The sequence below is a fragment of the Lampetra planeri genome, unplaced genomic scaffold (genome assembly GCF_965212315.1).
Source record: "Lampetra planeri unplaced genomic scaffold, kcLamPlan1.2.h2 scaffold_180, whole genome shotgun sequence".
Taxonomy (NCBI): Eukaryota; Metazoa; Chordata; class Hyperoartia; order Petromyzontiformes; family Petromyzontidae; genus Lampetra; species Lampetra planeri.
The window spans coordinates 17871-42870 of record NW_027614540.1 but is presented as its reverse complement, the minus strand read 5'-3'; the positions used below and the strand labels follow the sequence as shown (position 1 = coordinate 42870).

The window sequence follows — 25000 nt, the reverse complement described above, 5'->3', positions numbered from 1 at the left end:
CATAGACTCTCATAGACTCCCATAGACTCTCACAGACTCCCACAGACTCCCACAGACTCCCATAGACTCCCACAGACTCTCACAGACTCCCACAGACTCCCATAGACTCCCATAGACTCTCACAGACTCCCATAGACTCCCACAGACTCCCACAGACTCCCACAGACTCCCATAGACTCCCACAGACTCTCATAGACTCCCACAGACTCCCACAGACTCCCACAGACTCCCATAGACTCCCATAGACTCCCACAGACTCTCATAGACTCCCATAGACTCTCATAGACTCTCATCGACTCTCATAGACTCCCACAGACTCTCATAGACTCCCACAGACTCCCATAGACTCTCATAGACTCTCATAGACTCCCATAGACTCCCATAGACTCCCACAGACTCTCATAGACTCCCATAGACTCCCACAGACTCTCATAGACTCTCATAGACTCCCATAGACTCCCATAGACTCCCACAGACTCTCATAGACTCCCACAGACTCCCATAGACTCCCATAGACTCCCACAGACTCCCATAGACTCCCACAGACTCCCACAGACTCCCATAGACTCCCACAGACTCCCATAGACTCCCACAGACTCCCACAGACTCCCATAGACTCCCACAGACTCCCATAGACTCCCACAGACTCCCACAGACTCCCACAGACTCCCATAGACTCCCACAGACTCTCATAGACTCCCACAGACTCCCACAGACTCCCATAGACTCCCACAGACTCCCACAGACTCCCACAGACTCCCACAGACTCTCATAGACTCCCATAGACTCCCATAGACTCCCATAGACTCCCACAGACTCTCATAGACTCCCACAGACTCCCATAGAAATGTAATCTCGCATTCACCAGGGATTCATCTTCTTGGTTCTTTCGGTAAAGTCACGTAGAATGGAAATGTAGTAGGTTCGAATTAGGTGCACACACACGCAGCTTGGAGGCAACACTATTTATAGACTCTCATAGACTCTCATAGACTCCCATAGACTCCCATAGACTCCCACAGACTCCCACAGACTCTCATAGACTCCCATAGACTCCCACAGACTCTCATAGACTCCCATAGACTCTCATAGACTCTCATAGACTCCCACAGACTCTCATAGACTCCCATAGACTCCCATAGACTCCCACAGACTCCCATAGACTCCCATAGACTCCCACAGACTCCCATAGACTCCCACAGACTCCCACAGACTCCCATAGACTCCCACAGACTCCCATAGACTCCCACAGACTCCCACAGACTCCCACAGACTCCCATAGACTCCCACAGACTCTCATAGACTCCCACAGACTCCCACAGACTCCCATAGACTCCCACAGACTCCCACAGACTCCCACAGACTCTCATAGACTCCCATAGACTCCCATAGACTCCCATAGACTCCCACAGACTCTCATAGACTCCCACAGACTCCCATAGAAATGTAATCTCGCATTCACCAGGGATTCATCTTCTTGGTTCTTTCGGTAAAGTCACGTAGAATGGAAATGTAGTAGGTTCGAATTAGGTGCACACACACGCAGCTTGGAGGCAACACTATTTATAGACTCCCACAGACTCTCATAGACTCCCATAGACTCTCATAGACTCTCATAGACTCTCATAGACTCCCACAGACTCTCATAGACTCCCACAGACTCCCATAGACTCTCATAGACTCTCATAGACTCCCATAGACTCCCATAGACTCCCACAGACTCTCATAGACTCCCATAGACTCCCACAGACTCTCATAGACTCTCATAGACTCCCATAGACTCCCATAGACTCCCATAGACTCCCACAGACTCTCATAGACTCCCACAGACTCCCATAGACTCCCATAGACTCCCACAGACTCCCATAGACTCCCACAGACTCCCACAGACTCCCATAGACTCCCACAGACTCCCATAGACTCCCACAGACTCCCACAGACTCCCATAGACTCCCACAGACTCTCATAGACTCCCACAGACTCCCACAGACTCCCATAGACTCCCACAGACTCCCACAGACTCCCACAGACTCCCACAGACTCTCATAGACTCCCATAGACTCCCACAGACTCCCATAGACTCCCACAGACTCCCATAGACTCCCACAGACTCCCATAGACTCCCACAGACTCCCATAGACTCCCACAGACTCCCATAGACTCCCATAGACTCCCATAGACTCTCATAGACTCCCACAGACTCCCACAGACTCCCATAGACTCCCACAGACTCCCATAGACTCCCATAGACTCCCATAGACTCCCATAGACTCCCATAGACTCCCACAGACTCCCATAGACTCCCACAGACTCCCACAGACTCTCATAGACTCCCATAGACTCCCACAGACTCTCATAGACTCCCATAGACTCTCATAGACTCCCATAGACTCTCATAGACTCTCATAGACTCCCATAGACTCTCACAGACTCCCACAGACTCCCACAGACTCCCATAGACTCCCACAGACTCTCACAGACTCCCACAGACTCCCATAGACTCCCATAGACTCTCACAGACTCCCATAGACTCCCACAGACTCCCACAGACTCCCACAGACTCCCATAGACTCCCACAGACTCTCATAGACTCCCACAGACTCCCACAGACTCCCACAGACTCCCATAGACTCCCATAGACTCCCACAGACTCTCATAGACTCCCATAGACTCTCATAGACTCTCATCGACTCTCATAGACTCCCACAGACTCTCATAGACTCCCACAGACTCCCATAGACTCTCATAGACTCTCATAGACTCCCATAGACTCCCATAGACTCCCACAGACTCTCATAGACTCCCATAGACTCCCACAGACTCTCATAGACTCTCATAGACTCCCATAGACTCCCATAGACTCCCACAGACTCTCATAGACTCCCACAGACTCCCATAGACTCCCATAGACTCCCACAGACTCCCATAGACTCCCACAGACTCCCACAGACTCCCATAGACTCCCACAGACTCCCATAGACTCCCACAGACTCCCACAGACTCCCATAGACTCCCACAGACTCCCATAGACTCCCACAGACTCCCACAGACTCCCACAGACTCCCATAGACTCCCACAGACTCTCATAGACTCCCACAGACTCCCACAGACTCCCATAGACTCCCACAGACTCCCACAGACTCCCACAGACTCCCACAGACTCTCATAGACTCCCATAGACTCCCATAGACTCCCATAGACTCCCACAGACTCTCATAGACTCCCACAGACTCCCATAGAAATGTAATCTCGCATTCACCAGGGATTCATCTTCTTGGTTCTTTCGGTAAAGTCACGTAGAATGGAAATGTAGTAGGTTCGAATTAGGTGCACACACACGCAGCTTGGAGGCAACACTATTTATAGACTCTCATAGACTCTCATAGACTCCCATAGACTCCCATAGACTCCCACAGACTCCCACAGACTCTCATAGACTCCCATAGACTCCCACAGACTCTCATAGACTCCCATAGACTCTCATAGACTCTCATAGACTCCCACAGACTCTCATAGACTCCCATAGACTCCCATAGACTCCCACAGACTCCCATAGACTCCCATAGACTCCCACAGACTCCCATAGACTCCCACAGACTCCCACAGACTCCCATAGACTCCCACAGACTCCCATAGACTCCCACAGACTCCCACAGACTCCCACAGACTCCCATAGACTCCCACAGACTCTCATAGACTCCCACAGACTCCCACAGACTCCCATAGACTCCCACAGACTCCCACAGACTCCCACAGACTCTCATAGACTCCCATAGACTCCCATAGACTCCCATAGACTCCCACAGACTCTCATAGACTCCCACAGACTCCCATAGAAATGTAATCTCGCATTCACCAGGGATTCATCTTCTTGGTTCTTTCGGTAAAGTCACGTAGAATGGAAATGTAGTAGGTTCGAATTAGGTGCACACACACGCAGCTTGGAGGCAACACTATTTATAGACTCCCACAGACTCTCATAGACTCCCATAGACTCTCATAGACTCTCATAGACTCTCATAGACTCCCACAGACTCTCATAGACTCCCACAGACTCCCATAGACTCTCATAGACTCTCATAGACTCCCATAGACTCCCATAGACTCCCACAGACTCTCATAGACTCCCATAGACTCCCACAGACTCTCATAGACTCTCATAGACTCCCATAGACTCCCATAGACTCCCATAGACTCCCACAGACTCTCATAGACTCCCACAGACTCCCATAGACTCCCATAGACTCCCACAGACTCCCATAGACTCCCACAGACTCCCACAGACTCCCATAGACTCCCACAGACTCCCATAGACTCCCACAGACTCCCACAGACTCCCATAGACTCCCACAGACTCTCATAGACTCCCACAGACTCCCACAGACTCCCATAGACTCCCACAGACTCCCACAGACTCCCACAGACTCCCACAGACTCTCATAGACTCCCATAGACTCCCATAGACTCCCATAGACTCCCACAGACTCTCATAGACTCCCACAGACTCCCATAGAAATGTCATCTCGCATTCACCAGGGATTCATCTTCTTGGTTCTTTCGGTAAAGTCACGTAGAATGAAAATGTAGTAGGTTCGAATTAGGTGCACACACACGCAGCTTGGAGGCAACACTATTTATAGACTCCCATAGACTCTCATAGACTCTCATAGACTCCCACAGACTCCCACAGACTCCCATAGACTCCCATAGACTCCCACAGACTCCCACAGACTCTCATAGACTCCCATAGACTCCCACAGACTCTCATAGACTCCCATAGACTCTCATAGACTCTCATAGACTCCCACAGACTCTCATAGACTCCCATAGACTCCCATAGACTCTCATAGACTCCCACAGACTCGCATAGACTCCCACAGACTCCCATAGACTCGCATAGACTCCCACAGACTCCCATAGAAATGTCATCTCGCATTCACCAGGGATTCATCTTCTTGGTTCTTTCGGTAAAGTCACGTAGAATGGAAATGTAGTAGGTTCGAATTAGGTGCACACACACGCAGCTTGGAGGCAACACTATTTATTAAACGGTACGTAACATAACACGGTACATAAGGTGGTGACCACCTTCCTCAACTCACTAACACTCTGGAACGCGACACAGACTGGACCAGGCAGGCAACGGCCTGCCTGGTCCAGGACGACGACTCGGGACTTGACGACCGATGATGTCTTCTCTTTGGAGTCCAGTTCAACAGCCTTGCTCTGCGTTCACACCACGCTTATATGTAAAATAATATAACGTAGACCATACTCTTACGATTTAAAGCTTTCGTGACTGCAGGGATTCATCTTCTTGGTTCTTTCGGTAAACTCACGTAGAAGGGAAATAATAAAATAATAAAAATAAAACATAATAAAATGCAATTCTCACGACGTTTCGGCCACAACGCAAGCAGCCGTTCTCAGGTGAAGAACAGGGCTGTCGGGAAGACAGCGTCTGACACACACACCAGGAGTCCCCTGGTGTGTGTGTTGTTCGTAAGTAGAGGAGCCCCTGTTGGGTGTTGTTCGTAAGTAGAGGAGCACCCTGGTGTGTGTTGTTCGTAAGTAGAGGAGCCCCCTGGTGTGTATTGTTCGTAAGTAGAGGAGCCCCCTGGTGTGTATTGTTCGTAAGTAGAGGAGCCCCCTGGTGTGTATTGTTCGTAAGTAGAGGAGCGCATGGTGTGTGTATTGTTCGTAAGTAGAGGAGCGCATGGTGTATGTGTTGTTCGTAAGTAGAGGAGCCCCCTGGTGTGTGTTGTTCGTAAGTAGAGGAGCCCCCTGGTGTGTATTGTTCGTAAGTAGAGGAGCCCCTGTTGTGTGTTGTTCGTAAGTAGAGGAGCGCATGGTGTATGTGTCGTTCGTAAGTAGAGGAGCCCCCTGGTGTGTATTGTTCGTAAGTAGAGGAGCCCATGTTGTATTGTTCGTAAGTAGAGGAGCGCATGGTGTATGTGTTGTTCGTAAGTAGAGGAGCCCCCTGGTGTGTATTGTTCGTAAGTAGAGGAGCCCATGTTGTATTGTTCGTAAGTAGAGGAGCCCCCTGGTGTGTGTGTTGCTGCTGCTGCTGCTACAATTACCCCTTTCTGGGAACTGCACAACGGCTGATGATGCTACACCCAGGCACCTACCCACGCGTTTTATTGGGGGGGGGGGGGGGTTAACCTCCCCCGTTAGGGCTTCTCAAAATGATGGCAAATAAGTGGGTTCCTCTTTCTGCGAACCGAAGCGAGCTCTGACTTCCACTTTTCACAATCACGGAGACAAATATCCCACCGATTACGAAGACATGTGGAGGCCGGCACTGTGGCACACGAGGGGGGGGGGGGTGTGTGGCCAGCAGCCACGCCCGGCCGCCTTTGTCTCTCTATCTCACACACACACACAACAACAACAACCGCCATTCGCCACTAAGTGGCGGTGACGTCACCACGACGCTTGTGCCAGGCCATGTGCACCTTGAGGCTGCCACGTGAAGTGTCGAACGCCCGCTGGCAGGAGGTCACTCCCTCACTCACCCACCCACTCACCCACCCACCCACCCACTCACCCACCCACCCACCCACCCACTCACCCACCCACCCACTCACCCACCCACTCACCCACCCACTCATCCACCCACCCACTCACCCACCCACTCACCCACCCACTCACCCACCCACCCACCCACTCACCCACCCACTCACCCACCCACCCACTCACCCACCCACTCACCCACCCACTCACCCACCCACCCACCCACCCACTCACCCACCCACCCACTCACCCACCCACCCACTCACCCACCCACTCACCCACCCACTCACCCACTCACCCACCCACTCACCCACCCACCCACTCACCCACCCACTCACCCACCCACTCACCCACCCACCCACCCACCCACTCACCCACCCACCCACTCACCCACCCACTCACCCACCCACTCATCCACCCAGCCACTCACCCACCCACTCACCCACCCAACTCACCCACTCACCCACCCACTCACCCACCCACTCACCCACTCACCCACCCACCCACGCACGCAACAACAACCGCTATTCGCCACTAAGTGGCGGTGACGTCACCACGACGCTTGTGCCAGGCCATGTGCACCTTGAGGCTACCACGTGAAGTGTCGAACGCCCGCTGGCAGGAGGAGGTCACGGGGCAGACCCAGCAGGTGCCACGGGTCGACTGACCGAGATGACCGAGACGACCGGCTGATGCACCACCTGTGCCCCCTACTGTGCCAACTTGCTGTGCTTTAGCCACCCGGCGCTCCGCTCGTTGTTGTGAGCGTCGCTCCTCCGCCCTCCGTTGTTGTTGGAGGGCGACTGCCTCCAACTGCCCAGTAGCGTCCTTCACGAGCCTCCTCCACTGAGGCCGATCTTGACACCGCTGGTACCAGTCATCGGCAAGTCCACTCAGCTCCACGTCCTCCTGTACCACATCACTCCATCTCAATCACACACAGACACCCGTCACACGCAACAAAGACAAAGATCCCCCGTGTAGCCTCTAACAGGCTGTGGGGGCAAGTGCTGCTAGCGAGCAGCAGCAGCTATGAAGGCTACCGGCACTGTGGCTACACAAGGGGGTGGGTGGCCAGCACCACGCCCGGCCGCCTTTGTTTCCCCAGTGGCGATGGTTACTACACGCACACACGCACACCGTGTTACTCATCTGAGGCTGAGCCAACCTAACCACGACGCCACCGCTCCCCGCGCTCAACGCTTTCAAGCCATCAAAAATGTCTTGTTGTGGTTTTCCCCACCTGATGGTGATTGCTTGTGTTGCAATTGAAACGTCGCGATTGCATGTATTTCATACAGAGGTCGCAAACGGGTTTTGATTCCTTACCCGTACCCGGCCGCACCAGGGTCGCAAATTGGTAACCGTACCCGGCCGGGTGAGCATTTTAAATTTCGTTGTACTGGTGACAATGACAATAAACGATCTATCTATCTATCTATACCCGTACCTGGCCGGGTTTCGGGTAGGGTACGGGTATCGGGTACCCGGTTGCGACCTCTGATTTCATACCGCTTAAGTGTGTTGTGCTTTCGCTAAGTTATCCCCACCTGAAGAAGGACGCTTGTGTTGTGCCCGAAACGTCGTGATTTTATTTATTTTAATTATTTTACCTACGTGACTTTACCGAAAAGACCAACGACTATGAATCTTTGCAGTCACGAAAACTTCGAATCTAGAATCTATCAATTCCGGTTCGGTGATTCGGCACTTGCTCCCACTACTACAGGGTCTGGAATGATATCGCCAATAAATTGCAACTTGATTCACTACCTATGAGATCTTCACTCAAAATTTGCTCTTGAGGATTTTCGATTGAAAGCTTTCGTGACTGCAGGGATTCATCTTCTTGGTTCTTTCGGTAAAGTCATCACGTAGAATGGAAATAAAAAAATAATAAAAATAAAACATTATAAAATACAATTCTCACGACGTTTCGGCCACAACGCAAGCAGCCGTCCTCAGGTGAAGAACAGGTCTGTCGGGAAGACAGCGTCTGAATGAAACACCCCAGGCTTGGAGCGTCTATTTAGACGCTGTCTTCCCGACAGACCTGTTCTTCACCTGAGGACGGCTGCTTGCGTTGTGGCCGAAACGTCGTGAGAATTATTTGATTATGTTAAATTTGTATTATTTAATTATTTCCCTTCTACGTGACTTTACCGAAAGAACCAAGAAGATGCTCTAGAGGAGTTGTACAGCCCTAGCTGACAGTGCTATTCAGTGGCCTAAAATAAAATGTTTCGCTCCGGATGATCACTGCAAAGTATGACCTGTGTTTTGATTTCGTGTGCTGATCTAAAGGTGCATTGAAAAATTATGACACTCCGATTGATGTTCCTGTTGTTGTGGAGTGACTCATGCAGCCAGCTATGGCTGCAGGGTTTTGGTGGTACATGTTGTTTATGACGGTCCCACCTGATGACGGAGACTTGTGTTGCCTCCGAAACGTCGTGATTTTTGTTTTTATTTTTATTTTTTTCATTAATTTTGATGTTTTACCTACGTGACTTTACCGAAAAAACCTAAGCATATGATGCCTTGCAGTCACGAAAGCTTCAAATCTAGAATTATGTCATTTATTGTGAAAATTCCGTCACAGTTCCTATGATCACTGTTTCATTGCTTTCATGGCTTTATTTTGGTGATTTCGAAAAGTGTATTGGTTTGGCCATGTTTGTGTTGTTGTAGTACGGAGTTAGACTGATGGCCTTAATCTAAGTTGTCTTGTGGTTGTTGTTGTTGTTGTTTGACTTTTATGGCTTTATTTTGGTGATTTCGAAAAGTGTATTGGTTTGGCCATGTTTGTGTTGTTGTAGTACGGAGTTAGACTGGTGGCCTTAATCTAAGTTGTCTTGTGGTTGTTGTTGTTGTTGTTTGACTTGCATCCCACTGGGATTTTTGCACATTTTTGCGTACGGTGTTTTTTTCTGCAATATTTTGCTGTCTTTTCTTGGATTTTCTGTTTGCACATAGTCACTTTAAGATGTTTTCTTGTTCATGTTTTGGTTTTTTGTTTGTTGCGGTTGCACCCGATTCAAGAGCCGAATGGCTCACAGGGCTATACCTAATCAATGAACTTGAACTTGATAGTTTCTATACCGTCCTTCGAGTTTTACGACCGACCGGGTGTTTAAGGTTAACGATTGGTCGTATTATCTGGCTGTATAACAAATTAAAAACATACAATTAGTCTACTGCGTGAGTTACATATTTTTTTTATGTGTTTTAATATTTCGATTTAAAGCTTTCGCGACTGCAGGGATTCATATTCTTGGTTCTTTCGGTAAAGTCACGTAGAATGGAAATAATAAAATTAATATTTTATATTTATATTATTTTATTAGTTTAAATATTTTTATTTTACAAGATTAAAAAATAATGAAATTATTTTTTAATATTTTATTATTTCCCTTCTACGTTACTTTACCGAAAGAACCAAAAATATTTTTAAACATATTTATGTGTTTTTTTAAAAATTTTAATCTAGGGCCCCCTTTATAACATCGTATCTTCCAGGACCCCCACTAGCTTCATGCGGCGCTGCTCGGAGGAGGAGGGTTTCGTCACCAATATCACCCACACACACAATGCAAAGTAAGGCCCTTGAGAGGCGGAAATGGTGAGTGGCTGAAATGTGAAGTCTTTCAAATGGGAGTGGCTTCCAAAAGTATATAAGCGTTGGTGCGTTTAGGGTTTTTCTCTGTGTGTGTGAGCGCGCGCGTGTGTGTGCATCAGATCATCACCATCACCACCATCATCATCACCATCATCACCATCACCATCATCACCATCATCATCATACCACGCAGTACACTCGGACCGAGCGCTACACATGCATTGTGCTCAGCCACAGGACAACACACACCAACACAACAACACAACAACAAACACACACACGCACGCGCGTGCACACACACACACGCGCGCGCGCAGGCGACGCTGTTTGTTGTTGACTGTTGCACTTCTCAAGTGCAACAGTTAACAACAACAACCACAACCACTCTGACACATGCGGGCAGACAGTGGTGGTGTTGGTGGTGGTGGTGTGTGCGGAGTGTTGCCACAGCTGTGAGCCAAACAATCAATTGGCTCCCCCCACACTCACACACATCCCATTCATCCCACACCACACATCCCACACCACACATCCCACACATCCCACGGCTCTCAACACAGGCGTGCCACCGGGACACCCCAAGACTGCACCCGAGAGGAGACACGGAACAGAGCAAAATGGCTTCGAAGTCGACTTGGAGTGATGCCTCCTTTGTCGAAAGCGGCGTCAGCGGCCGAAACAACAGCACCAGCAGCAGCACCAGTAGCACCAGTAGCGATGGATCTGGCTCAGACTTGCCACTCGTGTCAATCAAATCCGTAGCTTGCACCACCACGGCCACCACCTCGGCCACCACCACCACCACCAAGAGGCTCGTGGTGGTCGCTCTGACCCTCGTGCTGCTGCAGCTGCTCGCGACCGCCGGTTTCGTTGGCTACTTCACGCTGTCCCTGCAGAAGGTGAGTGACCTTGAACGTCGTTCGCGCCGCGCGTAGCCAGCCGTGGCTGTCTGTGTGTGCGTGCGCGTGTGTGTTGAGCCTCTTGTGTGAAGTCAAAACGTCGACCACTGGGGGAGAGGCAAAGGCGGCCGGGCGTGGTGCCGGTCACCCACCCCCTCTGTGTGTGTCACAGTGCCGGCCTGCAGAGGGGCTGACAGCCACTTGCCCCCGACAGCCTGTTAGAGGCTACACGGGGGACCTTTGCCTGTGTGTCTATAGCTGCTGCTCGCTGCTCACAGCACTTGCCCCGAAAGTCTGTTAGAGGCTACACGGGGTACCTTTGCCTGTGTGTCTATAGCTGCTGCTCGCTGCTCACAGCACTTGCCCCGAAAGTCTGCTAGAGGCTACACGGGGGACCTTTGCCTTTGTGTCTATAGCTGCTGCTCGCTACTCACAGCACTTGCCCCGAAAGTCTGCTAGAGGCTACACGGGGGACCTTTGCCTGTGTGTCATATGCTGCTACTCGCTACTCACAGCACTTGCCCCGAAAGTCTGCTAGAGGCTACACGGGGGACCTTTGCCTGTGTGTCTATAGCTGCTGCTCGCTGCTCACAGCACTTGCCCCGAAAGTCTGTTAGAGGCTACACGGGGGACCTTTGCCTGTGTGTCTATAGGTGCTGCTCACAGCACTTGCCCCGAAAGTCTGTTAGAGGCTACACGGGGGACCTTTGCCTGTGTGTCTATAGGTGCTGCTCACAGCACTTGCCCCGAAAGTCTGCTAGAGGCTACACGGGGGACCTTTGTCTTTGTCAACACCATTGATGTTGATCAAGAGAGAGGAGAGAGGTAGGGGAGAGACTTTGAGACTTTTAAACAACTTTTATTGCCGCCAGCAGCAGCAACAGCACTGGAGGCGATTCCGATACGAAACGCACAAAGTCACCAGCAAACCAATACAACAATCGCTACAAATACACGCGGCTGTGGCGCTAAATGCTGCGCGCACAACACGAAAGAAAAGCCACGTGGTGGTGGTGGTGCTGGTGACGGTGGTGGTGGAGGTGGAGGTGGTGGAAGTGGTGGTGGAGGTGGTGGAAGTGGTGGTGGTGGTGGTGCTGGTGGAAGTGGTGGAGGTGGTTGAAGTGGTGTTGGAGATGGTGGTGGAGGTGGATGAAGTGGTGGTGGAGATGGTGGTGGAGGTGGTGGTGAAGGTGGTGGTGGTGGTGGTGGCAGTGGTTGTGATCATCGCGCACGCCACGGTGACGAGCGAGCGCTTCATCAGAAGGTGAACGCCACGAGGGTGCCGTCCACGCTGGTACAGAGGGGGGCTTGTCCGGCCCCCCAGCGTTCGAAGAAGACGTGCACATCACCGACACGTGTGTGGTACGTGGCGTGTTGCAGCCGGAGCCGCGCCTTGAGCAGGCCCCTGAACACTGGAAGCAGCACAGAGCGGCCGTCAGTGTCACCTTGCAGCATCTTTCTCATCGTTTTGAGGTCACGGCGCTTGTTAGCCAGGCAAGAGGCACTCCGCCCCGTATAGGAAGCTGCTGTTGTAGAATGACCCCCCCCCAGTTTCCTGAAGATGGAGCGAATGGCTTTGCTGGGTCAGGACTGTTGCTGGGCCCAATGGAATGTTTATATTTTGTTGCGTTGCATGTCTATGTAAGGTCGTGGCGTCTCTCTCTCTCTCTCGTATCAGCTCTCCTAGGAGAGATGATACGAGAGAGATATGAGAGAGATAGGAGAGAGAGACGAGAGTGAGAGAAAAAAAGAGAAAGATTGAGAGGGAACGAGAGAGAGGGGAGGGGGCACACAGTAAATCTTTTGTGAAATATTTCATTAAAAAAAAGGGAGGGGGCACATGAAGCAAAACATTGAAAAAAAAGAAAAAAATGATGAACGAAGCAAAGTGCCGACTACACCGAAAATAAAAAAAAGAGAGAGGAGAGAGATAGGAGAGAGAGACGCCACTACCATACATAGCCATGTAACACACCAGAGTCTAAACATTCGTTACTGGCCCAGCAACAGGCGCGACCCAGCAAGGAGGACATCGCCCCACGCTGCGTACACAAACGTGGAGCCTTCTGCCAATTGTGGCGTTTGCCTCGAAGCCAAACGTGCTAATGTGTGTGTGCTGGACTTATTTTGCACCGTACGTAGCCACCCACCAATGCGATTGGTCAACAACAACAACAACAACATTTATTTAATAATGAATGAACTCGCGACGTCTTCGCCTGCACGGTAACCACGCCACTGGAACCTTTTCAAGTTTCAAGTTTCGTTTAGTTGGTAAAGCCCCGTGAGAGCATGCGGCTCTTTTAAGTCGGGTGCAACCACAACAACCACAACAACCACAACAAACAAGAATATGAACAGAGGAACATCTTAAAGCGACGACGCGCAAACAGAAACATCCTGGAATAATTCTAGATTTTAAGCTTTCGTGACTGCAAGGATTCATACACTCTTAGGTTTTTTCGGTAAAGTCACCAAGTAGGTAAAACAATTGTGTTGCTTCCGAAACGTCGTGAATTTTTTTAATTTGTAATTTGTTTTATTTTACTTTTATTAATTTTAATTTTTTACCTACGTGACTTTACCGAAAAAAACTAAGAGTATGAATCCTGGAATAAACCAAAAAATATTTTTTTTAAAAACCGTATTCAAACCTCACACTAGCTGCCCACAAAACTCCCTTTGCCCGAAGGGTTTCGAGAAAGGGGATAGGCCAAGGGGGTGGAGGGGGTGGTGGTGGTGGTGGGGGTCCTTTGTGCAGAGGGGAGCGTTCAAACTTAAATGTCGAGTATGAGGAAGTTGGCTTTATTGTTCAACTCAAAAGTCGCTTTGCTCAGACCTGGGGATTTCCAAAACTCGCCTTGTCGTAAACACCGCAGAGGTGGGGGGTGGGTGAGGGGGGGGGTGAGGGGGGTTAGGGGGTGGGTGAGTGAGGAGGTCGGTTAGGGGGTGGGGGTGAGGGGGTGGGGGTGAGTGAGGGGGTGGGGGGGAGCGAGGGGACGGGCGAGTGAGGGGTGGGTGGGTGAGTGGTTGAGTGGGTGGGTGGGTGAGTGGTTGAGTGGGTGGGTGGGTGAGTGGTTGAGTGGGTGGGTGGGTGAGTGGTTGAGTGGGTGGGTGGGTGAGTGGTTGAGTGGGTGGGTGAGTGGTTGAGTGGGTGGGTGGGTGAGTGGTTGAGTGAGTGGGTGAGTGGGTGGGCGAGGGGGTGGGTGAGGTGGTGGGGGGTGAGCTTGGGTTAGGGGGCGGGTGAGTGAGGTGGGTTAGGGGGCGGGTGAGGGGGTGGGGTGGGTGAGGGGGTGGGGGGAGTTAGGGAGTGGGCGAGCGAGGGGGCGGGCGAGTGCGTGGTTGGGTGAGTGGGTGGGCGGGTGGGTGAGTGAGTGGTTGAGTGGGTGGTTGAGTGGGTGGGTGAGTGGTTAAGTGAGTGGGTGGGTGGATGAGGGGGTAAGCGAGGGGGTGGATGAGGGGGTGAGCGAGGGGGTGGGCGAGGGGGTGAGTGAGGGGTGGGTGTGTGATTGCATCATTGTCTCTGTGTGTGCTACGAACCCCGAGGCAGAAACGAGACGAGTTCGACTCCAGCCGCTGCACAAAACTTGCCCCAACAGCCTGTTAGAGGCTACACGGGGGACCTTTGTCTTTGTGTTTATCGGTGCTGCTGCTACTCGCTACTAACAGCACTTGCCCCCACAGTCGGTTAGAGGCTACACGGGGGATCTTTGTCTGTGTGTCTAGAGGTGCTGCTGCAACTCACTAACCGCACTTGCCCCACAGCCTGTTAGAGGCTAAACGGGGGACCTTTATCTGTGTGTCTATAGGTGCTGCTCGCTACCAACAGCACTTGCCCCACAGCCTGTTAGAGGCTACACGGGGGACCTTTATCTGTGTGTCTATAGCTGCTGCTCGCTACTCACAGCACTTGCCCCACAGCCTGTTAGAGGCTACACGGGGGATCTTTGTCTCTATTGGGGCGAGGTCCCAGAATGCACTCTCACGGGGCATTGTCCTTGTGCTGTTCGTCTTTGAGGCTTTTTGCCCTCTGGCCTGACACTGCTGCTGAGGCTGGGTCATCAAGACGGTGGCTGCAGTCCTCTGGTGTAGACCGGTCCGTTTCAAAGACGATGCCCAAATATTATCATCATCATCATCTTCGTCAGAGCAATGTTTTTTTGCATGTTCACACGTTCAGTTTCATGTATTAGGTAATAGCCCTGTGAGCCATGCGGCTCTTGAATCGGGTGCAACCGCAACAGACAAAAACGTGAACAAAAGAAACATCTTAAAGTGACTACGGCGCAACAGGGAAATCCAGGAAAAAGCAGTAACGTCTTCCAGAAAAAAAGCACAGCGTTTCAACGCTGCGTGCAAAAAGTCCCAATGGGTTGCAAGTCGAACAATAACAACCAGTAAGACAATTTAGATTAAAGTAATCAGTCTGAACTCTGTACTACAACAAACAAATATGGCTCAACCAAAAGATTTTCGAAATCACCAAAACAAAGCGATAAAAACAATGTAGCGACATCTTCTTGGTTTACACTATGAGATCTCTTTTACCAGTGGCAAAATATAATGGTAGGTTTTTACCCTTTTAACTGGTACAAAACCTACCATTATATTTTGCCACTGGTAAAAGAGATCTCATAGTGTAAATGTTTACCCCGAACTCTCAATACTCTGATATTGCACTGTTTTTTGAGTTGTACGCCTTCTGGTGTCATCTGGCCCTACACCAATGGGGACTAGGCTCTAAAGAAAGCCGTCTCGGGTGTGGGCCAATCAACTTCAAGGACAGTGCATATTATTATCCTTATCAGAGTTGCTTCTTTTTGTTTGCTTTATTGACTACTTGTGTTGTGGTCATTGCAAACATGATGCCTTGAATAAAGGTGTCAGTTTTGTACCAGTTAAAAGGGTAAAAACCTACCATTATATTCTTGGTTCTTTCGGTAAAGGCACGTAAAGTCACGTAGAAGGGAAATAATAAAATAAAAACATTTTTTTAATATGTTTTATTTTTCTTATTTTCTTATTTCCCTTCTACGTGACTTTACCGAAAGAACCAAGAAGATGAATCGCTGCAGTCACGAAAGCTTTAAATCGAAATGTATCAACAGGGATCACAGGAACATGATTCTATTTTAACAATAAACGATACATCCATAACACGTACGACCACACTTTGCAGGCCATCGCTGGCAGCATGAGTCACTCCATAACAGCATGAGTAGCAATCAGTAGGAGTATAATAAGTATAACCCGTAAAAACAAAGTTTTTCACTATAAATCCTTTATATGCATGGCGGCTAGAGTCTTCTCGTCCTCTGGCTTGAGATGGCTGCCACCTATGGGTCAGATGATTGTCTGCCAGTATTAAGCAATTTGTAATTAAATATTTAATTAGTTTTCCCTAAACAGTGTAACATTTTGGGAATTTTTTTTCACGAAAATTAATTGTCTCGCACAACGAGTCTGTGTGGAAAATGTCAGCTCGATTGGATCACGGGAAGTGGGTTAAAAAACGACCGAAAGATTTGCACGGTCGTAAGCAAGCAAGCAAGCACGCAAGCAAGCAAGCAAGCACGCGAACTTAATATAAATGATTTTAAAAAATGTATCAATGCACTTTTAAAGATCAGCACACACGAGTACCGCGTGCGGTTAACGCAGAACATCTTCACGGACACCTTTTGCGAAACCTATTTTTACGTTTTCAAACTTTGGTGCGCGCGAAAATGCACATGCAGGTCTATGTCCTGGATAAGTGCAGTCGCACATAGTGCAGTGGGCGCGGACCGTGATGATAATTATACATATGTCAGACAATTCATGTATATACTGCAGGAGGAATCCAATAAGCTACAGAGCTATTCCTGTCACAGATGTTCCCAGTCAGGGGCCACAGGGTAAAAGAACGTAACGACGACAACACGATTAGAATAAAACACGACGGCAGTGCAAAGTACATGAAAGGTCAACACAAGTCACCCAGACACACACAAACAATACATCACTAAACCATCCCACATCACATCAGGCAAAGCCCCGCCGAGGGTATGAACACATTTTTTCTAGATTTGAAGCTTTCGTGACTGCAAGTATTCATATGCTTTGGTTTTTTTCCGGTAAAAGTCACGTAGGTAAAAAAAAAATCAAAATTAATAAAAGTTAATAATTTTTTATTTTTTTTATTTTACTTTGATTAATTTTGATTTTTTTTTACCTACGTGACTTTACCGAAAAAAACCTAAGAATGTGAACACATTTGTTCAGAAGCGACCTGGCCACCAAAAATCACCGCTCAGCAAAAGTGGCCACCATCAATCAATTGGAACCATTTATGAGCAGTCAAAAATCATCTCAATGATGATCTCAACGCGTTGATTCTAAACGTGGAGGGATAAGCCGAAGGACCCGGAGAACTAAAATCCACGCGACCACGGGGAGAGAGAGACACGCAGACTGCAAATATACAGCAGCAGCAGGCGTCGTAAGGAGGTCAGGATCGAACCCACGACTTCCTGTATATCAGGCGAGGTAGTCAACATCTCCTAGCCACCGTGATGATGATAGAGAGAGAGACGTAGACTCCACATATACAGCAGCAGGCATCATCAGGATCGAACCCACGACATCCTGTAGATCAGGCGAGGTAGTCAACATCTCCTAGCCACCGTGGTGATGATGAGTGAGAGAGAGACTCAGACTCCAAATATACAGCAGGCGTCAGGGGTCGAGATCTAACCCACGACCTCCTGTAAACCAGGCGAGGTAGTCAACATCTCCTAGCCACCGTGATGGTGATGATAGAGAGAGAGACGCAGACTCCACATATACAGCAGCAGGCATCGTCAGGATCGAACCCACGACCTCCTGTACACCAGGCGAGGTAGTCAACATCTCCTAGCCACCGTGATGATGAGAAGTAGAGACACACGCAGACTCCTGATCAAGTAAAGCATCTTGGCACAACAACACACACACACACAGAGATAAACGTGTGAAACAGACGACGAAATATGTGGTGGGACACCTGCGGTTTATCTGCCCTTGGATGGTGGTGATGATTTGTTAACGTGCCTCGCACTTTTTTCTGTAATTCCGCCACGTAGGTGCGTCAGGAATCCGCGACGAAGCTGCAAAAATGCCTCACGTTGACCGACAGCGACGACCTCTTGTGCCAAGAATTCCTTTATTACATGGACAATCATATCGCAAAGGTGAGGGTTCACACCTGCATACGTGTGTATGTGTGTGTGTGTACGTGTGCGTGTACATGTGTGTGCGTGTGTGTCTGTGCGTGTGCTTGTGTGTCAGTCGACCCGTGGCACCTGCTGGGTCTGCCCCGTGGCCTCCTGCCAGCGGGCGTTCGACACTTCACGTGGCCTCAAGGTGCACATGGCCTGGCACAAGCGTCGTGGTGACGTCACCGCCACTTAGTGGCGAATGGCGGTTGTTGTTATTGTTGTGGGTGTGTAGCGGTCGTGTAGCGGTTAGCGCTATGCTACGAACCCGGCGACCCGGGTTCGATTCCCGCTCACGGCCAACACCGCCAGTGACGATTATCTGAACAGGTCCTGGGCCTTCCCCTAGGTCGACTCAGCCTCAAATGAGTCACCTGGTGCGGTGTGTGGCAGGTGGTGATGTCCACCGACCTCGTGCGTGCCACAGTGGCGGCCTTCATAGGCGCTGCTCACGAACAGCACTTGCCCCGACAGCGCGTTAAAGGCTACGCGGGGGATCTTTGTCTTTGTCGATGGTGAATGGTGGTGATGAGTGGGACGGAGGGTTTTAATGTTACGGGCGTCTGTTTGCAGAAATCAAGAGAAATCATGTCAAGCCAACTTGGTGACCCGATTGCAGGTATGTTACATTCTTAATAAACAACAAAAAAACAACGATACAAAACTGCATTGAGTTGTAACCAGTGCAGTTTTAATGAGATTAAATGAGGCTCGTATTCCAATTTTAAACTCTTTAAAGCTCCCGTCGCTAAGGCGACGTCGACCATTTTGTTTCCCCTATTGGTGGTTGCTACTCATCTCTCTCTTTCATTTTCCCTCAATTAAAATCTCGTCACGATGACAAGGTCAAGTTAATAATAAACATAAATCTTTGAACGATTTGCTCTGTGCAATAAAAATCGCACACTCTTCAAAGTAATTGCTTAAACATCATCGCTATGGTAACGTCGGCCATTTTGTTCCCATTGCAGTCAAGATGGCCTCCTCTACACACAAATTTACCACGACAAACCCCGTAGATTAACTTTATCGAGTTTAAACATTTGCGTTTCAGTCGCAATCTATGCACGCACGCACGCGCGCACAAAGCTACGGGCCCGAGTGTCTAAATGTAATCACGGGACCTCCCTTGCCGGTATCAAAATATAAGAATAGGTTATCCCCTTTGTGGCAATAACACAGTTGTGTCAAGATGTTAATACACCAAACTGAAACTTTTTGCAAGGAATCATGTCTGCATTAACCACATATACTTGTGGTGAACATGCAACAACAAAAAAACATGCTCTGGTAGTATATTCTTACGTCTAAATGTCACCGCGTTTTAAGTTTTTGTTGTTGTTGTTTCCACCACCACTGTTCGCCTTCAGCTTCGTCGTCGAATCCTGCGTCCCCATTGGGCGGTTTGGGTCACGCGGCCTCCAGAAAACGGCCGATCGCTCACGTGACGGGCAAGCAACCGCGGGAGGCCACCGTTACGCAACTTCGTGAAGGTGAGGGAGCGACCGTATTACCTGTCAACCCCTCATCATACACTCCTATACACTACACTATACAATACACAACTACATACCTGTCAACCCCTCATCATACACTCCTATACACTACACTATACACTAAACAACTACATACCTGTCAACCCCTCATCAAACACTCCTATACACTACACTATACACTACACTATACACTACACTATACACTACACTATACACTACACAACTACATACCTGTCAACCCCTCATCATACACTCCTATACACTACACTATACACTACACTATACACTACACTATACACTACACAACTACATACCTGTCAACCCCTCATCAGTGCCCTACATTATTACAGACCATCTTATTGGTCACTCCGTGTCCTTATAAATCTCACCGCTCATTCTACAAAGTCCCATCACAAGGGAGAAACACAAACAAATAGACAAAATGTTTTTGCCCGTATGAAAACGGCTGTATGCCATATGGACATAAAAACTTAATTTACCTGTGCAAGAATGCGGGGTAAACCGCGATGAGTTGACACGGTATGGCGACCCATCGGCCGAGCGACCTTTACACACAGGGCAAACTGAAGATCGTGAACTAGATTTACAAAACCAATTTCTTTACGGCCGCACTTTTGCGTGTTCAAGTTTCATGTCCTTCCGCCGCACCTCCGATTAGCCTAGTTTGGCTGCGTACAGTGTAAAAGAAGTTCAACTACGTTACAACTAAGCAGCAAAGAACACACACGGGGCCTTGGATGCAAGCCTGCCTTTGAAGTTGTGGATAGCTATGCAACTCTATAAGATCTTCATGTAACCCTATGCATCTCTGTGTAACCCTATGCATCTTTACGTAACTCTATATATCGCTATGCAGCCATTGATCTCTAACGCTGTCGGTCTCTGTGCAACCCTGCAGATCTTTGTGCAACTCTTTGCATCTTTATGTAACCCTATGGATCTCCATGTGACCCTCTGGATATCTACGCAACTCCATACGTAACTGGAATGCCCCGTTAACTGCTTTTGCTGACGATGGCGACGTCCGGGCTTGGGGTCGCAAGCTGTCCCTCTCAACGTGACCTCACCAGCTGATGCAACAACAAAGTCCCGGGCCTGACCTGACATACGCAGTCGTGCGCAGGGAACCATGGCGGTTTATCGAACGCATAAAGTTCGGTACTTTCCGAGAAGGGAGTAGTGGCAGCTGTAGTAGCAGCATCAACATACTACTCCGCACATTTTGGAGTTTGCGGTGTCTCTCTCCGTGGTGGTCAGCCGTGTTTGTTGTTGTAGCGTTCTTAACCACGTGGCCCCTACTGGGACATCTGTGGCGGCAACAACAAAAAGATCTTCATAGCCCACCGGATTCCTCCTGCACAGTAACACATACAGATTCTGATTCTCCCATTGGAAATTTCCCGCCTTCCCACCTCCGACGTGATTGCTACTCTCACCTGGTTGGGGCAGCAGTGGGGCCCATTCACCACCCACCCCCCCGATCTTTTTAAAAATTTAAAAAAATTTCAAAATTTGTTTTCCTCCTTCACACGGTTCAGTCGCATCTCAGGGACTACCCCCACCCACCCCCCACGCCGCCTCACCCCCCGGTTAATGCGAGCCGCCACGAAGCGTGCCGAGGCCGGTGGCCCTCGGCCGTGTTTTTCCGTTCCGTTCAAACAAGAAGCAAAACTGCGGCACCGATGGGAGAAACCGAACGTACCCTCCTCCCGTCGACCCCACCCCGCACTCCAGGCGAACACCTGCAGAGGCTGCTGGGTGCTCAGAGCGGAAAGGTGCTGTACAGCTGGGAGGAGAAGCTGGGCTCGGTGCACGTTCAGCACATGGACTTCACAGGCGCGACGCTCACGGCCCGGCAACACGGCTCCTACTACGTCTACGCGCAGACCTACTTCCGCTTCAGCACACGGCAGGGGGACGCGCACAGGTGAGGGACGGTGACCTCCCCCTACCCCCCCCCCCTCCGCCCCCCTGGCAGCCACGAAAGGCAAACGTGTCCGTGCGCGCACCCCTTTCTCGTGTCGTCATGTCCGTCCGACGTGTTTCGTCGGACCGTCTGACTAAAGCTACAGGTGTCCGTCCGTCCGTTGGTCCGCGCGTCCAGTCCACGCGACGTTTGTCTTCGGAACCCTCTCGCTAAATCCACACGTCCCTGTCCGTCCGTCTGTTCGTCCGTGTGCCCGTCCATGCGACGTTTGTTTCAAACTGTCCTACTAAATCCACACGTCTCTGTCCGTCTGTTTTTTCGCCCGTGCGTCCATCCATGCGACATTAAGTTTCAGACTGTCTCACTAAATCTACACGTCTCTGTCCGTCTGTTTCTTCGCCCGTGCGTCCATCCATGCAACATCTGTTTCAAACTGTCCTACTAAATTTACACGTCTCTGTCCTTCCGTTTGTTTGTCTGCACCTCCATCCATGCGACATTAAGTTTCAAACTGTCTCGCTGAAGCCACACGTCTCTCTCCGTCCGTCCGTGCGATTGCAGGGGCGGTCACGAGGCCTCCGGTCCTGCATCCGATTTGTCGGCACGCCAGCGGCAGGTCCAGACGATGGTGCTCTACCTCTACAAGCGCACGGACCACTACCCCAAGCCCCTGCTGCTCGCCAAAGCGGCGCAGACCAAGTGCTGGTCGGCCTCCGCCCAGTATGGCCTCCACTCTGTGCAACTGGGCGGCGTGTTCTCGCTGCGCCGAGGCGACCAGCTCTTCATCGCCGTGTCTGACCCGACGCTCGTCGACTTCGACCCGGAGGCCAGCTTCTTCGGATCCTTCCTCCTCGAGTGACGCGAAGCGACGACGGCAAAGAAATGAGTTCGAGGCTGAGCCTTAGCGGGCGCTGTGGTGGTGGTCTCGTTGGGTCTGGTGGTTGGTGGTGGTTGGTGGTGGTGGTGGTGGTGAGGTGGTAGGAGAAAGAGGAGATGGCACCTTGAAAAATCTAAAAACCACCGCCCTCCTCGCCGCCCGCCGCCCGCCGCCCGCTGTCCGCAAGTTTCCCATCTTCTGGTGTGAGAGACCCGGTGGTGTGGGGTGGAGTGGAGTGGTGTGTGGTGGAGTGGGGTGGTGTGGGGTGAGAGTAGGAGGAAGAGATGGCACCTTGACTAAGGCAAAACGGCCACACCATCCCCTCCCCGCCGCCCAACCAGGTTACCCATCATCTGGTGGTAGAGGCCCGTCGGGGTGGAGTGGAGTGGAGTGGGATGAGGAGGAAGATGCGGCACCTTGAGAAAGCCAAAAACCGCCACGCCCTGCCCTGTCCTATCCTCCCCGCCGCCCACCGCCCAGAGGTTTCCCAACTTGTGGTGGAAGAGGCCCTTCTGGGTGGAGTGGGGTGGAGTGGAGTGGAGTGGGATGAGGAGGGATAGGCGGCACCTTGAGAAAGCCAAAAACCGCCACACCCTGCCCTGTCCTGTCCTCCCCGCCGCCCACCGCCCAGAGGTTTCCCAACTTGTGGTGGAAGAGGCCCTTCTGGGTGGAGTGGGGTGGAGTGGAGTGGAGTGGGATGAGGAGGGATAGGCGGCACCTTGAGAAAGCCAAAAACCGCCACACCCTGCCCTGTCCTGTCCTCCCCGCCGCCCGCCACCCAGAGGTTTCCCAACTTGTGGTGGAAGAGGCCCTTCTGGGTGGGGTGGAGTGGAGTGGGAGGAGGAGGAGGGATAGGCGGCACCTTGAGAAAGCCAAAAACCGCCACGCCCTGCCCTGCCCTGCACTCCCCGCCGCCCGCAGGTGTTCCAACTTGTGGTGGAAGAGGCCCTTCTGGGCGGGGTGGAGTGTAAGGGAGGAGGAGGAAGAAGCGGTACCTTGAGAAAGCCACCAATATACTCACACTCCCTCCTCTCCCCTCGCAGCCGTCCCCCAAGGTTTCCCAACTTCTGTTGGAAGAGGCCGCGTCATGCTCCGTTGCCAGTAGGCGTCGTCAATCGACCAATGGGGGCGGTGTCGCGATCGATCGATCGATCGATCTGTCGATGGTGGAGGGTGTCGCGATCGATCTGTCGATAGTGGAGGGTGTCGCGATCGATCCATCGATGGTGGAGGGTGTTGCAATCGATCGATGGTGGGTGGTGTCACGATCGATCGATGGGGGTGTAGCGAGCGATTGATCAATGGGGTTGTCGCGTTTTGAAAGATCCGGCCCTGCATCCGAGGGCAGCAGCTGCTGCATCTTCCCATGCAGGTTTTTGGGAGGTACTCTGGGGTGTGGTGTGTGGTGTGGTGTGGATATGCTGTGTGGTGTGGGTATGGTGTGGTGTGTGGTGTGGATGTGGGTATGGTGTGGTGTGGATGTGGTGTGGGTCTGATGTGAGTGTGGTGTGTGGTGTGGGTGTGGTGTGGTGTGAGTGAGGATGTGGGTATGGTGTGGTGTGTGGTGTGGATGTGGTGTGGGTCTGATGTGGGTGTGGTGTGTGGTGTGGGTGTGGTGTGTGGTGTGTGGTGTGGTGTGGTGTGAGTGAGGATGTGGGTATGGTGTGGTGTGTGGTGTGGATGTGGTGTGGGTCTGATGTGGGTTGGTGTGGGTGTGGTGTGGGTGTGGTGTGATGGTGTGGATATGGTGTGGTGTGAGTCTTGATGTGGGTATGGTGTGGGTCTGATGTGGGTGTGTTGTGGGTGAGATGTGGCTTGGTGTGGGTGTGGTGTGGGTGAGATGTCGGTGTGGTGGTGTGGGTGTGGTGTGGGTGTGGTGTCGGTGTGGTGGTGTGGGTATGGTGTGGCTGTGGTGCCACACCAGGGGGCTACCATCAGAATGGTAGGGGGTCTGCGTGGAGCGGGGGCTAGCCCCCCCTTTCCCCTCCCCCCTCACCCCCCGGCCTTTCTCTCTGCGATGACGTTGACTCTGAACGATCGCTCCGTTTGCGCCGACCCAATGTTATCCGATTACTTTGACTCAATATCTTATATTATCTCCTCCTACCCCCTCCCCCACCCCCACCACGCTTAATACTAACCGATCTGTTTTGCACTTTAACAAAAACCGAACACAGACAAACAAAGAGGCTCTAATGTTTGGCGAAACGTGCGTGGCTCTACTTTTTTAAAAAAAACATATTTTTTCCCGGTGGGGCGTTGGTTGTCGAGAAACAATATGGCCGACGTGCCACGTGGCCTCGGAGAGCTCCACGTGGCCCTGGGGAGTCGCTCGTACCACGTGATCATATCGTTATTTACAGGCGACAAAATGTTCGCCTTTTGGCATAGTCCTCTGGTCTAACAATGC

At 50.9% G+C, this 25000-nt stretch overlaps 1 protein-coding gene across 1 annotated transcript; it reads left to right on the top strand.

The window, feature by feature from the left end:
* Window positions 1-10217: 10217 nt before the first annotated feature.
* On the top strand, window positions 10218-22710 carry LOC144739945 (tumor necrosis factor ligand superfamily member 10-like). The gene is made up of 6 exons (XM_078622826.1): window positions 10218-11034; window positions 18138-18245; window positions 18843-18888; window positions 19640-19762; window positions 21521-21713; window positions 22275-22710. Exons 1-6 carry the CDS (start codon window positions 10753-10755, stop codon window positions 22570-22572), a joined length of 1050 nt encoding a protein of 349 aa, XP_078478952.1. The 5' UTR covers window positions 10218-10752; the 3' UTR covers window positions 22573-22710.
* The last annotated feature ends 2290 nt before the right edge of the window (window positions 22711-25000 follow it).

Coding starts and splice junctions, on each gene's coding strand:
- LOC144739945 (XM_078622826.1), top strand. CDS start 10,753: ATGGCTTCGAAGTCGACTTGGAGTGATGCCTCCTTTGTCGAAAGCGGC. Junction 11,035..18,137: donor TCACGCTGTCCCTGCAGAAG/GTGAGTGACCTT, acceptor TCCGCCACGTAG/GTGCGTCAGGAATCCGCGAC. Junction 21,714..22,274: donor CGGCAGGGGGACGCGCACAG/GTGAGGGACGGT, acceptor GTGCGATTGCAG/GGGCGGTCACGAGGCCTCCG.